The 17,258-nt window shown below is 44.3% G+C and overlaps 1 protein-coding gene across 11 annotated transcripts in view; it reads left to right on the top strand.

Annotated features, from left to right (window-relative positions):
• The window catches only part of KCNH1 (potassium voltage-gated channel subfamily H member 1), a 347,125-nt gene that overhangs the window by 9,708 nt on the left and 320,159 nt on the right, over positions 1 to 17,258 (top strand). For all 11 annotated transcript variants that reach the window (XM_039531620.1, XM_039531621.1, XM_039531617.1 and 8 more), the window contains exons 2-3: positions 11,956 to 12,079; positions 12,332 to 12,438. In XM_039531620.1, coding sequence (XP_039387554.1) covers positions 12,057 to 12,079; positions 12,332 to 12,438 — 130 coding nt within the window. In that variant the 5' untranslated portion in view covers positions 11,956 to 12,056. The remainder of the gene's footprint in view (positions 1 to 11,955; positions 12,080 to 12,331; positions 12,439 to 17,258) is intronic.

Here is a 17,258-nt window from a genome sequence, read left to right as displayed (position 1 = left end):
TTGAAGGAAGAGTGTAGAGGGCTCTCCCTGAGAGGAGCCTCACAGAGACTTCCCTTGTGGGTTGTACTCTGGGAGGGAAAAACAGCCCTGTTGATTATGCCATATTTAATAGAATAGGCCTTTTTCCTTGGTACTGCAGAACATCACCAAGACCCATCCTGCTAAGGGATATCGTGAGTAGAATCCTATTGACGCTAGTAACCTATGTGGATTCCTCTTGAAGGGTTCAGAGCTAATTCTCACATTGTGAATCAGACAAATCTCTCAACCTCCCTGCTCAGAAAGGTCTGACTCCACAGTGTCCAATCAAATTTGGTCCTAAATTTAGATTTTTTTAATTTAAAAAAAAAAAACCCTCTTACAAATCCTGAATGACACAATCGTGGAAACAATTCTATCATTAATTCCAGTGGAAATAGTTTTAAAAAATCAAACAAGCATTCCATTTTACTGTCTGCAAACCAGACCTTCCAACATTGTGCCATACACTGAGGCCTGTAAGAGAAATTAACTAGCAAGATAAAAAATGAAACTGGCCAGGCTATGTTCTGTTCAATCTGAGAGAAATGTAACAGGAAATAGCCTAAAGAGTGGAAAAAACTAATTGGATTTCTAAACTGTTTTTGCATTATAATAATCTAAATTGTTCTTAGTATCATAGGAAACAAGAAAAAAGATCTTAACCTGACAATGTGGCTTGGACTTCCTTTTAGAAGTTATGCAAATAACTTCCTATACTATGTGATATTTACTTAGATAGTAAGATCTTTGGGGGCAGTGACTGTTCTTGTTTATTGTTTGTACAATGCCTGGCACAATGGAGTCCCGGTTCCTGACTGGGGCTCCTAAGTGCATTGTAATTCAGATAAATAACTATTAAGTGTTTTTCATAAATTAAACTGTGGTTTTCAAAATAAATGAACAGAGTATATTTTGGGGTCCATTGTATTTTTCTTTTTTTTGTCATGTATCTGTTTATCAAAATTCATGAATTTGCAGATTCTGCAGTGTCTCCCCACCATTAGCAGGTGAAATTCATTCTGTGCAGTGGGGGTGGCACGAGAGGTAGCTCTAGCTTTTTTGCCACCCCAAGCACGGCAGTCAGGCACGTGGAAGCCGCGGGGCCAGCGGACCTCCCACAGGCAAGGCGCCGAAGGCTGCCTGACTGCCGCCCTCGTAGGGACCGTCAGGGCGCCCCCCGCAGCTTGCCGCCCCAGACACGCGCTTGGAGCGCTGGTGCCTGGAGCGGCCGCTGGCTGGCATATAGACGTTGTGCCATTTAAGCTGCTTTTTGAGAATGTAAATGGGTGCATATGTCTTGTGCTGCTTGTGAATTTCATTCCAGCATGACTGAGGTTCAGGTGCATATTGCCGTGCATTTCAGTGAGCATGTCTGATACACACATTGCTGGAATGAACAAAGTTAATGTCTACACCAGTTAAAGCTTCTAGAGGGACTGATGGGAAATCTAGAGCAGACACAGACCACTTGTTTTTCCACTCCTTTATACTGGTTCAAGGCACTATAACGCCATTGTTTTCAGAGGTCTTTATGCTAACCCCACATAGGCCAATGCAGAGGTGGCACTGGGGACAGTGAAGTTGTCAATTATGTGGCTGCCGGGACCTAACACCCTGAAGAAATGGCACAGAAGGCTGCTATTTCACCTCATAAATTGTAGTAGCATCTGCAGAGTGGTTTTGGCTGGGAAGTGAATTTTACCTCCCTCCCATCCCCGTCACTTCACTTGCATCAGGCAAAGTGAATTTCACCTAAACAAAGTAGGCATCTGATACACAAACTAATGTGCTACACATTTATTAAAGGCAAATGCATAAAGCTGACATTCCTTAAGTATCCAATCCTGCAAGACTGTGCGGGCAAGATTCCATCCAATGGGAGTTTTTGCTTAGGTAGGGTCTTTAGGTTGGGCCTAATTTCAGTGGCTCTGATTCATCAAAGTATTTAAGCATCTGAGAATGCTTCACCAGGACTATTCAGCTGCTTAAAAGTAAGAACATGTTCATGTACCTTGCTGAATTGGGGCCAATGTGAAGAAACAATGCTTTTTTTTCTTTCTTGGTCTCGCTCCTTTTGAAGTCAATGGCAAAACGCTTTTATTAACTTCATTGGGAGCAGTACAGACCTAGAGTTTGCAACATAACTTTTTTTACTTCTCTAATAAGCTAATGTTATCCCAATATTTTGCCCAATTTGAGTACTGAAATTTTTCCTTGCTAGTTATTACTAAGCTAAGAGCTTCTAATTTTTATAGTGTTTGGAAATGTATGACCTGATCTAGTAAGAAAAAAAGAATAAATTATAAGGCTGCTAGATATGCATTTTAAAATTAATGTTCTGTACGCCCAAAAAGTTCCACGGTAGTAATTCAACTCATCCATCAATCAATCTCTGTATTAAATCCTAGAACAAGATCATAAAACAAATCTTAATGAAACCTGTTTGCTAGAGAACTTTGTTAATGCATTTTTGTAATGCATACCATTAAGATTCTGCATAAAATTAGCTCTGGTCAAATGCTTTTAAAGCTCTTGATGGCTGAAAATATCAATAAATCAAGTGGTTTATTTTAAATTGTCAGAAGACCTATATAAATAACCTACCCCAAAACAGGATCTTCACTGGGTTTCTTTTTAGGACCAGAAAGGGAAAAACAAACAATTAAATGAAGTCCAACTGTTAAACATTATTATCTTTGTTCTCTTTAAAACAAAATAGTACATTATATGGCTTTTGCAGATTTGTATAGGGTGAAGTTTTAACATTAATTTTATTGACTGATAAATTTTTAATTTTGGAAAGATACTTCATTCTAGATGCCACATTTGCTTTAACATGCTTTCTTTTTTTAACTTTCAGTCTGGACATTATCTCATAGACAGACAGGTACAGAATGATGCTATGTACAATATACACATGACAGCTTCCATGCATTCTGTCCATTTCAGCCATTACTCCTCCATTGTTCTGTACCAATTTCTGTTAATTTACAAAGAGGAAAAATGGTTTGCAAAAGTGTTTCTTTAAAATTTTTTTGTAGACTTAATTTGATATTTGACTCTCTTTCTGAAGATACATAATTCTCAAAAGAGTGAGGGTTATCACTGTTGGTGGGATGTGTTGCTGTTTGCCGTTGACACTCTTCTGGTGATAGAGGTCTATTGTGAAATATTTATTATAGCAATGTAAAATAACAAATGTTGGCATGGAACTATTAATCTCTGTGTGAACTGCTGGCTGAAAGTAGCTTTCATTTTTGTGCAATTGTTCAAACTGAGTCACTTGAAGTTGTTTTAGTTAGTGTCTCCTTTGTTTTTTTTGTGGTAAGTATGATGAAATGCATCTTCTGCAATTCTTTTCAGTCTGTGCACTGTGCTCTATGTGCAAATAGTAGGCTTAGAATGCAGCATTGAAATGTGTGTACTGCACTGAAGCTTTGCTCATGCCCTAGCAACTGTAGAGTTTTTAAAACCCTTTTTGTCTCAGTAAAGTGTGTGTTTTATTATGTGAACCTTAATATATACATACAAATGGCCATATTTAGGTCTTTATAATGCATCGTTTTGAACTGTAGAACCAGGCTGTATCTGAAAATAGAGCCAGAGAATTGAGGACTTACATTACAATGGCCACAGATTTCATTACTCAGCACGGAAGATTCATTTTAATATGGCAAATCAGGTCACATAATGCGATGATTTTTAAATATCAACCCATTCCCACCCAAGAAATCAGCTCAATAGATACTGAGCCAAAATGTGCATCTGTGCAACTCCCTTGATCTCAGTGGAATAGCCTGGATATGAGAACAGCATGTTATCCCATTGGCTTTACTCTGCTACCTCAATACCTATATAGCAGTATAAGTTGCTGTTTGCATTTTAACAGATTAATATTTTCTTGAGGGCCCAATACTGCACTTCTTATTCAGACAAAAAAATTGTGATTAGTGGGTGTGTCCCCCTACTCTGCATCTGAAGTTTAGGCTCTAAGCTCCTTGTGCTCAAAGAAATAGTTACATTCATCTTTTGTAAAGAATTCCAAGAATGTATTTCCTTACAAAGTTGTCTAGATGTTGGGCCTTATTCTTATCTCACATTGGTATTACACCAATATATCCCCATTGACCTTGATAGTTGCTCCTGATTTACACCACTGAGAGCAAAAGTCTGCCCAATTCAGGGATAGCCCTGAATTAAAATGATCAAGTAAATAATTGCTCTGTGGGAATCACTAATGCAAACTGTGAGTGTAAACTCTCTGATTGTAGAGGTTTTGAGAGAGATGTATTTACAAGGGAGTACTATAGTTCTATAACTACATTTGCTATCAAAAAAAGAAAACCAAAATACTATATTTAAAAAAAATATTCAGGTTGCAAAGTCAAGTGTTCCACAAATTTGGAAGTACCAGAACTAAGATTGCCTGGGAAACCTAAACTTACTCCCCTTATGTTTATGCTTTTTGGTGTAGTTAATTACATGATTGTTACATACTATTTTTTTCACAGGACCCTTTGTTAATTTCAGCAAGGGAGCGGGTAGCATGTTACACCTATTTCAGTGACGTGAAAACACAAGAATGGACACACTGGGTCAGACCAGTTGTCTGTCCATCCCGCATCCTGTCTTCTGACATTGGCTGGTGTCAGATGCTTCAGAGGAAATGAACAGAACAGGTCAATTTATTGAGTGATCCATCCCTTGTCATCCAGTCCCAGCTTCTGGCTGTCAGAGGTGTACAGACACCTAAAGCATGGGGTTGCATCCCTCACCATCTTGGCTAATAGCCATTGATGGACCTATCCTCCATGAACTTATCTCACTCTTTTTTTTTTTTTTTTTGAACCCAGTTATGCATTTGGCCTCCATAACATCCCAAAGCATGTTGCACTCTGCCATTGGTTGTAACGTGCCATCTATGCAGTTCAATGGCCAGCTAACTAATGTAACACTAGCTAAGTGTTCTATGTCTGCAGATAGGATAAGAGACTGCTACAGATATCAGCTAAGAGGGTTACTCTTTTTTACCTGAAATGCTGGGTTCAAACTCTACTGAAGATCTATGAAGTGTTGTCATAGTAATTTGGGGCATAACAAGGGGAGGTGGTGTGATGTACCCCATACATAGGAGTGTGACCACAAAGTGGTTACCTGGGCTCTTAAATCCCAATCCTACATAACCTATTCACCCAAGCAGTTCTTAATCATGCAAATAGTCCTACTGACTTCAAGATGCCACAGACCTTCATGGGATGACTTCTATGGATCTGCTTGCATGAATAGCTGTGCATCTCATTGTGTAGAAGAATTTATAAGCTCAGTTGTAGAAACAGGAGGAGACTGGGTCTAATCTTGGGTTGCATCTCCAAGAGCTTTGTTCCCTATGGATTCAGGATGTTCCAGACTGCCTGTGGCTTGTAGCTCAACCCAGAATCCCCATAGTGCTCCCTGTTCCACCTCTTTTGGAGATCACAAGGGGGCAGTGTTAGGGATCTTACAGCCTATGCTGTGCCAGGGGTATTCTTGCCCAGTTAGGTGCTGCTCCTGCACAGCCCCTCTATGGCACTGGAGTGATGTGTAGGGAATGCTATGTGGCCAAATTAATATTGTGGTAACACCCTGGGCCTGATCCACCAATATATTTGGCACCGCTTCCCCAGTGCAGAACAGCCCTAAACACAGCTTAAATAGCCAGAGGAGGATTCTTCTTCTTCCCCGCCCAGGCATAGTGCTTCCTATGTTTCCTCCCTTCCTGGTCACTGGCATAGACTCGAGGGTATGATGCCTTAAAAAAGGTATGACTGGGACACCCTTCGTCCACCTGCACTAATGGTTCCTGGGGGAAGCTGGCAGAAATGAGCCACTCTATTCTATGCTGTGGATTGGATTGGTACCCAGCCAGCTCTAGGACTGGGAGTGGGGGCAGGGAAGGGTGGCTTGGGGGCACTTTTGCTGTCAGGTCTTGACTCCTGCTGAGCGCTCCTCAACCAGACTGGAGAATTGGGCCCCTGTCCTCTTGGGATTTGAGAGCTCCATTTCACAAACGTTGTGATGCATCCGCTGGGCCCCCCAGAGGATTCAGGTGGCCTGGGGCAAAGCAATTTCATAAAAAAAAGTTGCAATACTATAGAATACTATATTCTCGTGGGGGCCCCTGCGGGGCCTGGGGCAAATTGCCCCACTTGCCGCCCCCTAGGATGCCTCGGGGAAAATAAACATTTAAAAACCTTCCGCATCTCAGCACAAACCCAGTTTTGAGAACTTCTTTTCAAGTCACCTTTATAAGGTATCACTGATTCTCAGCATCAGCTAGTGCTAAAAGGCACTAAAGCTCATTAAAAGCATTGGACAAATATTTTTCCGTCAAAACTTTTTTTGGATCGAAAACTAGGGGTTTTTAAAAAGCAGAAAAAAATCACGGACAATGTCTGCTTTCCTTCAAAATTCGTTGTGGTTTTTTTAATTGAAAAGCTGAAATTAGTCTGCCAAAACCTAAACATGGTTTGGGGGTTCAGAAGTTGTGGCCAAATATTTGCTGCTTCCTGTGCTTGATTGTTTAAAGATACAATAACAAAATTCTGCTTAAAAAAAATCCAAATCTTTTGAATCACCTCTGCTTGTGACCAAATGCCTGAGCCCATCCAGTCAGAGATTTTTCCAGGTTTCTGATACTCTGCTGGCTTCCTTGACTCACATCTGTCTCCATAATTTTGGGTTAATTTAGGTTAGAACATAAGAATGGCCATACTGGGTCAGACCAAAGGTGCATCCAGCTCAATATCCTGTCTACCGACAGTGGCCAATGCCAGGTGCCCCAGCGGGAGTGAACCTAACAAGTAATGATCAAGTGATCTCTCTCCTGCCATCCATCTCCACCCTCTGACAAACAGAGGCTAGGGACACCATTCCTTACCTATTCTGACTAATAGCCACTAATGGACTTAACCTCTATGAATTTATCTGTTTCCTAGAGACTGGCTCCATGGAGTCCCTCACATACTGGAGATGGTTACTGTGGGTTTGTCTTTAGTATAGCTTATGTACATACTCCACAAACTGAGCATTTGAGCTTGTTCCAGAATCTGCGATGAGCCTATGTTGTGAAAACTGAAATGCTCAAAATAGCACATACATGTGAATGGACATGGTGCTAAAATTAAATTAACCCAAGGGGGTCTCAAACTGGGGGTCGCGAGCTGTCAGCCTCCACCTCAAACCCTGCTTTGCCTCCAGCATTTATAATAGTGTTAAATATATAAAAGTGTTTTTAATTTATAAGGGGGGGGGGTCACACTCAGAGGTTTGCTATGTGAAAGGGGTCACCAATACAAAAGTTTGAGAACCACTGAATTAACCCCTCTGGAGCCTCAGGGAATGCAGGGGAGGGGGGTCTCCCTTGGTAGGGTTGGGAAGGAGGTAGGTGGTGTAGGATATTGCTCTTCTCATGTGATCCCTCCCCCATGGCTCTCTTGGCTCTATCACTGTTACTCTAAAGTGGCTAATTTTAAATGAAGCTACCCTCTTCTGACATGAGACTCCCAATGGCACTGAAATTAAATGTAGACTATAATGTCACATTTGAGAAGTGAAAGGGATGGTAGCCCTAAGGGAAAAGATAACAGCTTGGCTCTTTGTGCTAAATAGCTGTCTGCAAGCCTCAAACTGCTGAATGAGCTTTGGGGTAGGGAAGGCTGGGCCTCCCCAAAACAGCCTGGCCCTGCCCCCTACCCAACTCCCACCCACTTCGTGCCCCCCAACTGCCCCCCTCAGAATCCATGACCCATCCTGACCACCCCGAGGCCTGTCCACCCCCCGCCAAATTCTGACAGACCCCCAGAATGCCCACGATCCAGCTCCCCATCCCCTGACTGCCCCCCAGAACCTCTGCCCCCTCCTTGTCCCCTGACTGCCCCCCCAAAACCCCCTCAACCACCCCTGGGACCCCACCCCTCACAACCCCTGCTCCCCGTCCCCTGACGGCCCCCACCTCGATCCACCCCCTGACGAGTCCTGACAGACCCCCAGAATGCCCACGATCCAGCTCCCCATCCCCTGCCCCCCCCCCCCCCAACCACAGCCCCGTCCCAGTCCCCTGACTGCCCCTTATCCAACCCCCCCGGCCCTCTTACCATGCCGCTTACCCCTGCCTCCCCCCTCTCCCGGAGCCTCAGTGCGCCGCATCCAGGAGTGGCCCTAGACAGCGCTGCAGCAGCCTGGCTCCACGGGACCTGAGCTCGCAGCCCAGCCCCCTTATCACATGGCTCTGAGCAGGAGGAGCTCAGGCCCCGCCCGAGCCATCCCGCTTTAGCTCTGTCCAGGGCCACTCCTGGATGCGGCATGCTGAGGCGCCGGGGGATGGGGGAAGGCGGAGGCGGGGCCGGAGGCAGGGCTGGGGCCAGAGGGAGCCTCTGACATTCTCGTGGGGGCCCCTGCAGGGCCTGGGGCAAATTGTCCCACTTGCCCCCCCTCTGGACAGCCCTGTGCATCCGGGCTAGGACTTCGTGTGTAATATGTGTCCTCATCTGTCTAGTCATGTTTGGAAATGGTGCCACAAATCCATATAATGGGGTAAATCTTGTCTCTGGGAGCAGCCCAAGTAACCAGTCTGGGAGATCTCCTTGGGTGGTGGGGAAGAAAGCCTCAAAGAACTGGCCACTACTGTAGCCTCAGGGCTTCAGCAGCTCCTGTGAGTATTTTCACACACCCTCTGTGAAGAGGCATGGCCTGTGTTTTTTGTCTAATCACATCCTTCCTCTTGCCTATTCTTTTCCTGGCCTCCCATGCCCTCTGGGAAGTCCCTAAGGGGCTGTAACATGTTGCATGGGGGTCTACGAGGGAGTCCTTCCTTCCTGTTGTATGGCAGCTCCACAGCAGTGCCACTGCCTCCAGGGCGGGTGCCCCTGCAGCCGGGAAGGCAAGGCTTGCTTCAGTAGATGTTTGATATCTTCTTATGCAAAGTAGTGACTGCTTAACTGATTAAGTTTCTGACAAGTCTTTGACAAGATACAGCTGGTAAAGTCAAATCAGTGCAACTGAGCACTGACTGTTTGTTGCATTGGGGATGTTAGCTGACCACAGCTCTTCTGCCTGGGGGACTACTGATCAGAAGGAATTGTGCTGGGCAGGTGATACGTAGGATTCCCTATTTTGGGCCCTATCCCTGCAGTGATCTGCAAAGGCAAGACACCCAACAACTGAGATGCCTGCTGGGTTACACACATGGAAAGGCAGCAAGAGCGGGCCCCAAATGGCCGCAAACCCACTCTGTGGCAGGTGGCATGCGGAGAGGAGGGCTGTACAGTAGAAAGCAGAGTAATTCATATTTTTCTGTGACACTCCATTCTCTTCTATAAGGGTGAACCCACCTAGCCCACAGACTGTGGAAACAAGCAGGGTTTGGTGAGATGGAACCCCCCTCTCCCAACTTAGGATGCTGGGGAGCAGCTCTCCCCCTCTGCTGCCTGTGACATGCTTTCTGGCCACTGGATCCACACAGGCAAATATCCAGGAGCCCTGTGTGTAGCCTGCTTCCAGCTCTCTTTCTGCACCCCCATATCTACAGCCAGTACAAAGCTGACCAGGTTGGTGCACATGGGGCTCCAAGGATCTCCTTGCATGGCAGCGTGGCACACATCCTCACGATGGGGTACTCTGGGTTTCTGTGGTGTGCAGGCTTTGTGTGGGCTCTTCACCAACAGACGGACTTCTCACCTTGTGAGCACTAATGGAGTGGGGCAATAGAGCTGGAAAAGGAAAGGAAAGGATGGATCATCCAGTGATTGTGGTGCTGACCTGAGACTTGGTAGACCTGGGTTCAGTTCCCTGTTCCATCACTGACTTCCTGTGACCTTGGGCAAGTCACTTAGCTCCTCATCTGTAAAACGGGTATCGTGACTGTGAAGCTCTCAGATATGACCGTCATGGGGGTGCCATGGAAGTACCTAAGATAGCTATAGATAAATTCAGGTCTCTAGTTCTAGAACTTGTTATCTGGAGCCAGGGGCGGCTCTAGCGGTTTCGCTGCCCCAAGTACAGCGGCACGCTGCTGGGGGCGCTTCGCCGGTCCACCGGAGCCGCCTGCCACCCGACCGGCAGAGCGCCCCCAGCGGCATGCCGCCCCAAGCACGCGCTTGGCGTGCTGGGGCCTGGAGCCGCCCCTGTCTGGAGCCAGGTTCTGTGCTCAGATGCTTCGGGGGAGCCACCTATAAATTAATAGGAGCCCCTGTACACAGCTCTGGGAGTAGAATTTCCTTTTTGGGACAAGGAGATGATAGTCAAACTAAAATGGATGGGCAAAGTCATCAGAATCATTGAGGTTGGGACACAATGTGACCTGAAGTTCATATTTGCATATTTCACTGCTGCTTTTTGTTTCCTGGTGCATTTTTTAAAAATGCATCCTGACAAGCTACAGTGCGGTGTTCGTAGATTAAAAAAAATAAATCTCAAAAGTACATGATTCAGGCAAAAACAATGAGAAGAAACAACTTATCATAGTAAGGGGTAAAATATATGTGTTGCTTCTGGAGCAAGCTGTTTTGACTAAGAAAAACCATGGTATTTAAAATGGTTGTGAGAAACAAAGCAGTTAAGATGTCCTGTAGATATATTACCAGCACATTTCACTATAAAGTGTGTATACAGATACTTCTCCTATTGCCAGTAGGATTGGGCAATGAAAGTAAATGGATAAAGGCTTTTTTTTTTATTTAAACCCATTTTATGCTTGCTACAAAATTTTTGAAAAGGAAAAAATCCTCACCCTCTCCACAATTAATAGTTTAATTGTCTTTAGTCTTTCACTTTCAGGAATCATTGATGACTGCCATAAATACATTATCGGCCAGAGTGTGCTTTAAATACAAACATGGAGACCTAGATAACCCTTTTTGTTCTTTGTTTAAATTCACTTGGGTGTCTAGCCACCCTTCATAATGGTGGTGGGCCTGATTCTTCCCTGCCTGGCTCCTTGTGTCATCACTGATACCTGTGAGAAGTCAGTGCTAAAATGAGAGCAAATTAGATTCCTCTGCATGAGTGAGTGGAGCGTCATGTTTTGATCTCCCTTTGTGCAGATGCGGCTGGCTGTGCAAGGTCCAAAGCAGTGGAGAATCTGGCTGTATGTACAATAGTCATAGGGCTAATTATGTAAATGAAACATCAGTTCTACAAAAGCAGTAGTAAGCATTAAGGCTTGAATCCTGCTCACTATATTCCTGCTGGGTGAAATTCACCCTGGCATGGATGGCCAGCACAAGGCCCTTAAACAGGGCTGGATTTCCAATTAGGCACAGTAGGCCCATGCCTAGGGGTGCCTGGCCTCTCTAAAACTGGGTGCAACACAAGGGTCACCTGTTTGGGGGGGGGGAGCACTGAAGATGCTGTGCCTACAGGTGTAAAAGTGTAAATCTGGCCCTGCTTTTAAGCACCATGTTCAGTCTGCTAGTGGGGCTCTGGGCCCTGTATGCTATGGAAGGTGTTTGCATCAGTCCCAGATAGGTCAGAATTGACAACAGCAAAGGGTGAAGGCAATAGGAGGGACCACTGAATCCAAATTCAGAGCACATGCCAGACAACAGTTGCACGGAGGTCTTGGCCACTTATCCAGTCGGTGGAGCTGGATTGGTGAATGGCGGGGGGATGGAGAGGGGAGGAGAGAGGGGAAAGAGGAGCAGTGTTGTAATCCATATGTTAGGCCTGGATTGGGGATGAGATTCACCTCCCCATACCCTATATTTTACCTGCATAAAATCCAATCACTCCGGCTTTATGCCAGTAAAGTGAATTTAATCTGCAAATAATCCTGTTGACTTCAGTAGGAATACACTATGTGAGTAAAGTGAGTGGGATTGGGCCCCAAACAGATAAATATATATAGGACTGCAGCCACAGAGCTATCTAACTGTCTAACCGATGTGTTCTTTCAAACAGATACTAATTTTGTCTTGGGTAATGCCCAGATAGTGGATTGGCCCATTGTATACAGCAATGATGGATTTTGCAAGCTATCAGGATATCACAGAGCAGAAGTTATGCAAAAAAGCAGCACCTGCAGGTATTTGAGTGCAGATTTACTTTCTATTAAATAACTTGTAGTGTTGTGTTTGTTGCTTGAGAAAAAAAGTCTGTTTGTTCCATTTTTCTCTTTAATTTCCCTAGGATGCATCTGTCAGTTATGCTTTGCAGGTGAAATAATAGGACACCATCAAACAAGGGCACTTTTCGTCTAGGCCCTCTTTCACGCAGTAAACAAACAGCTTTGTACGTCTCTCTAATATCTTACTTGAATTCCTTGGTTTGTTTGCAGTTTTATGTATGGGGAGCTGACAGACAAAGACACAATTGACAAGGTGCGACAAACGTTTGAGAACTACGAAATGAATTCCTTTGAAATCTTGATGTACAAAAAGAACAGTAAGTTGGTTTTTTTTTTTTTGGCGGGGGGGGGGGAGTGTGGTGTGGGGGAGTGGTGGTGGTGGTGGGTGTTTTTAATACCAGTGAAAGCTGCCAGTTTGCTAGCCTGGGAGACTGCAGTCTTATTAAATTAACGCTAATACCTGATTCTGCAGTCTGATCCATAAGGGCAAACCCTTTCGCCCATACAGAGTCCCAGCCAAGTCAAGGGTTTAGGGGTCTGCCCACATGCATCAGATTGCAGGATTGAGGCCTTCACTTGCTCGCACCGGTAATATTACAACTACTTCAGCTTCCAGAACAATACTTCAGCATGTCAACATTAGAATTCAATAAATAATACTACATGGACTATCCCCATGAAAACAAAAGCCACCCACCCACCCTGACCTCTCTAAATACGAACCTACGGAGGCTCCAACTTGCAATCCACCAACCCAACTCTGTCCCAAATAGCCAGTTAAAAAGATTAGCTTTGTAGCTAGGTGTTAAACAAATTTGGGCTCTGTCAGATCAGTGAGGGAATCTGTCCCTAGTGAAAGATCCCTGACAGAGAACCCTTCTAGCAGCTGCTTCCCGTTTAAATTCATTGGGCTCCCAGGCAAGAACCTCCACTGACTATAGCATTTAATGGGGAGGCGATCACCGCTTTGCACCAGCCTGTATTGTACTTATTGTAATGTAACCTTCCCTACTTTGTCTCACCAATGCACTTCAGCCTTGACCTACAGGAACCAGCTCAATGGAAAAGGGTAATCCATTCTCTTTGCATAGTTGGTTCTTGGTCTCTGCCAATTAGTGCCAGCTGTGGTGTAGCCATCTGAGAGACTGAATCACTTCACATAAGCCACTGAAGGGTAATAAATAGGGCCCTACCAAATTCACAGTCCATTTTGGTCAATTTCATGGTCATAGGATTAAAAAAATCCTAAATGTCATGATTTCAGCTATTTAAATCTGAAATTTCATGGTGTTGTAATTGAAAGGGGTCCTGACCCAAAAAAGAGGTAGGGGTGTGTGTGGGGGGAGGGGAGGTCACAACGTAAGTGTGTGTGTGGGGGGGAGGGGGAGTTTGCAGTACTACTACCCTTACTTCCGGTGGCGGCACTGCCTTCAGAGATGGGCAGCCAGAGAGCGGCTGCTGGCTAGGAGCCCAGCTCTGAAGGCAGAGCCGCCACCAGTAGCAGCGCAGAAGTAAGGGTGGCATGATATGGTATTGCCACCCTTACTTCTGCACTGCTATCTGCAGAGCTGGGCCTCAGTCAGCAGCCGCCATTCTCCGGCCATCCAGCTCTGAAGGCAGCAACCCACCAGCAGCAGTGCAGAAGTAAGGATGTCAATATCGTACCATGCCACTTTACTTCTGTGCTGCTGCCTTCAGAGCTGGGGGGCTGGAGAGTGGTGGCTGCTGACCAAGGCCCAGCTCTGCAGACAACCCTTTCTCCCCTGCACCCGCAGGGTGATCACATACTAGTCCTGTGTAAATACAGCAGTTGCTTATTTGGAAAATGAATATTGGATAAATATTGAAGTAGAGCAGATCAAACAATGGTGAATATTGCATGAAAAATGTGGAAACTTTCAAATTAACTTTCATTCAGCAGGTTTTGAAAAGGACAGTTTTTCCCCTGAAACTTTTCACAACAAAGTTTTGCCTTTGAACACTTTTTAAAAAAAATAAATTATATTCCTCCCATTTTCTACCTTTTTTAACCTGTTTTTGCTCTTTTTGTTGCCTTTTCCCCCTTGTAGCCACTGAAATAGGGAAGACAGAATAATTAAATCTATTTTTGTTACTAAATAAACAGAATATTTTGGAAAAAATGAAAATTTGTTTTAGAAAAAGGCCATTAAACATTTTTGTTTGAAAAGCGTAGACTAGCTCCACAGTTAATTAACGTATTCGTAGCTCCTTTTAAATGTAACTTACCAGCTGGAAACAAGGAATACAAAGGAAAATTTTCAGATGTATCATAAGTGGGTATTGGGGACTAATCAGCATGTTGACGTGCATTTCATACATGATGGCTTTGCGAATGGAAATCCCATCTCTGTTCACATTCCAGTTTTGGGAGATTTATGTCCTGATCCTAAACCCTTGATTTTTTTTTTAAATGGAAGCAGGAGCAGGTGTATAGTCAATAGATGGAAGTCCTTTAATAATGTAATCTGGGTTGTCTTAGACTGCTGACACCACAGTCTCAAACACAGTGACCTGATGTCAATATTTACTTGGCAGCACTTAAAAAAAAAAAAAGGGGTCATTGTAGGCAAGTTCATACCATCACAGTGCTAGTACAGGATGGCTGTGAGCCTACGCTGGCTCACAAGACTGACATAGCCTCTAGCAGTCTATGATGTATACTAAAGACAGTGAGTCTGTATTCTGCCTTCATGTTAGCGTGTGTTGGTACTTTTTCTCTAAATACGTATGCAGGAGCACTACTCTTCACTGAACTTTAAGGTTTGGAGAAGATTTCATAGCACTGTATGCTGGGGTCTTAATTTTGCAGCATATATATGTGGAAACATATACAGGTTATTTAAGATAGTGCTTTATAGAACTGTAACTGCAGAAAGTCGAGTGATGAAGTGCAAGCAGTTAAAATTTCGGGCACAGAGAGACCAAATTTTCCTCACAGTTATGCTGGTGAAACCCAGTGGAGGGGCATGGTGGATTTGAGGGGAGAAGTTGGCCCACTGAAGGTAATTTGTAAACCTAAGTCTACCAGAGCCAACACACAGGTTTACAGTAACTTCAGGAAAAAGCTTGAACAGTTTAATGCCATTATTTCATTAGAGCTGGATTTGCAGCGGTGTCAATGTTCTGAATGTTTAAGGAAAATTAAAGCAATGATGTGGCTGCATTGATGTCAAGGGAGCTGTGCAGATTTACAGCAGCTGAGAATCTGGCCCAACATATTCTGTTCTGAATAATACCATTAGATTAACACTCAAATGGCTTTAAAAGTCTAATTTACTCTTCACTCTTTGAAGTGTGTGTTTTGCTTTTTACCTTCCTCTGTGTGAAAATGAAAATGGATGAGTACATTTCATTTGTGACTTCTAGTCAGTTTCATTTCCTGCTTCCCACACCTTAACACAAGCTCTAGGATTTGGGTTATGAACAATGCAGGGGCAGGTTTGTCTTTTATTCCATTGCTTCCCTTGCAGCTGAAACAACTATGTATTAGGTTTGTAAGACTGTAACTTTACATGCCTAAGTTTGTGTCCAAATTTGAACAGCGAGAAAGGCATTTTTGTACAGTAAATGGATACTCTCCAGTATGCGGTGGTGCCGCCTCAAAGGAAGATTGCTGTAGTGGTAAAGACTGGCCTAGACGCTTAGGAGCAAAGACATAAGAGTTCCAGGATTAAACACATCAAGCAAAATATACTATTTAGTAGTTTTACTGGAGTTTAATGAGGAAGATTCCCTTCTGCTAACAGAAACCTGCATAGCTTTTCTTCAGCTGCATATGGAGGGTTCTTTTATTTATTTATTTATTTTATTTATTTATTTGGTCTAGGAAGGGATCTTACTGTAATCACTCTCACCCATAAGCAGATACAGACGTTCTCCTGGTGTGCAGGTCTGAGCAAGGACCTTTGTGCCACTTACAGACCACGCTGAAGCATTGTGTGAGGTGGGATGGGCTGCAGCTATAGAGGGGAGTCTCCTCCTAAAGGGATTTCTGTGCCGGCTCCGGGTACGCCAGGGAAGGGGTTGGCCAAGGGACGGGTCACAGGCTCTGTGATTAGGAAGCGCTGGGATTCTCCCAAGTGGTTCAGAGGAGCTGTGACTGATATGCCAGAACATATGCTGAAGTCGTGGCTATTGTGTTGGGGGATGGATTTCACCTTCCTGGATGCTGTGCTTTTCATTTGTGTACAACCTGGTGCCTGGCTGTATGTGGGTAGAGTGAATTTCACCAATAATGCTATCTGCTTATTAAATTTCAATGAAATTATTTTTCCCATTGTACATCTCTCAATGCACAAGAAGGCACTCAGGTAGTACACAGAACAGTATATAAGCCCAAAAGAGTGACTTGGGGCCAGACTGTGCACATGCATATAAATAAATATAGTGCTTTCTATAGGGTGAAGTCCCTCCCCCACCCCTCCAATTTCTACAGGGTTAAAATCACTGAAATGGGGATGGGGCTTGTGTTTGCCCTCTGCACCAGGTGAATTTTGCCCAGTTGACTTCAGCAGAACCACAGGTAGCAACGTGCAGTAGGCCTGTAGTGTTTGCAGCATAGACCACGTAGTGATTTATGAACTGCTCCAAACCATTGTGTGGGAGCAGAGGGTGGAGAAAGTGAAGGAAGGGTCATAGTGGGTCACATTCTCAGCTGCTATAAATTGACATAGCTGAGGATTATCTAGCTGTGATTTTAACCCAGTGTCTTGTTAAATCCTAAACCCACTGCCTTTCATCCCCGTAAAATACATATGCCTAACTTCAGTTTGTCTCAGGAAGGCCAAACTAATATGGCTATATCACTGGGTGACATCCTGCTCCTGTCTGATCTGTCTACACAGACTCTGAGGCCTTCAGTTGTTAAACTGTGCTGGGGTGTTTTGTTTACACTTGCTGTTCCCCTACCTTACCAATCCGTACACCATGTTATTTAGTTTCAGTCTCTCCTTGGAAGAGATGTCTCTACCCAGAAATCTCTCCTTCCTGCCTCTCTCTCCTCACTCCCCCTTCCTTCCTGTGCTGCCTTATACTTCCTGTGCTAACAGACCATTTCTCTTGGTAGTCCTCCTGCAACCCTTCTAATCCATTAATTTGGCCCTGCCAGGTCCATCCT

This window comes from Mauremys reevesii, linkage group 3 (genome assembly GCF_016161935.1).
Source record: "Mauremys reevesii isolate NIE-2019 linkage group 3, ASM1616193v1, whole genome shotgun sequence".
Lineage (NCBI taxonomy): Eukaryota > Metazoa > Chordata > Testudines > Geoemydidae > Mauremys > Mauremys reevesii.
Note: the sequence above shows the minus strand (reverse complement) of the source record. Positions and strands in the feature narration are given on the sequence as shown.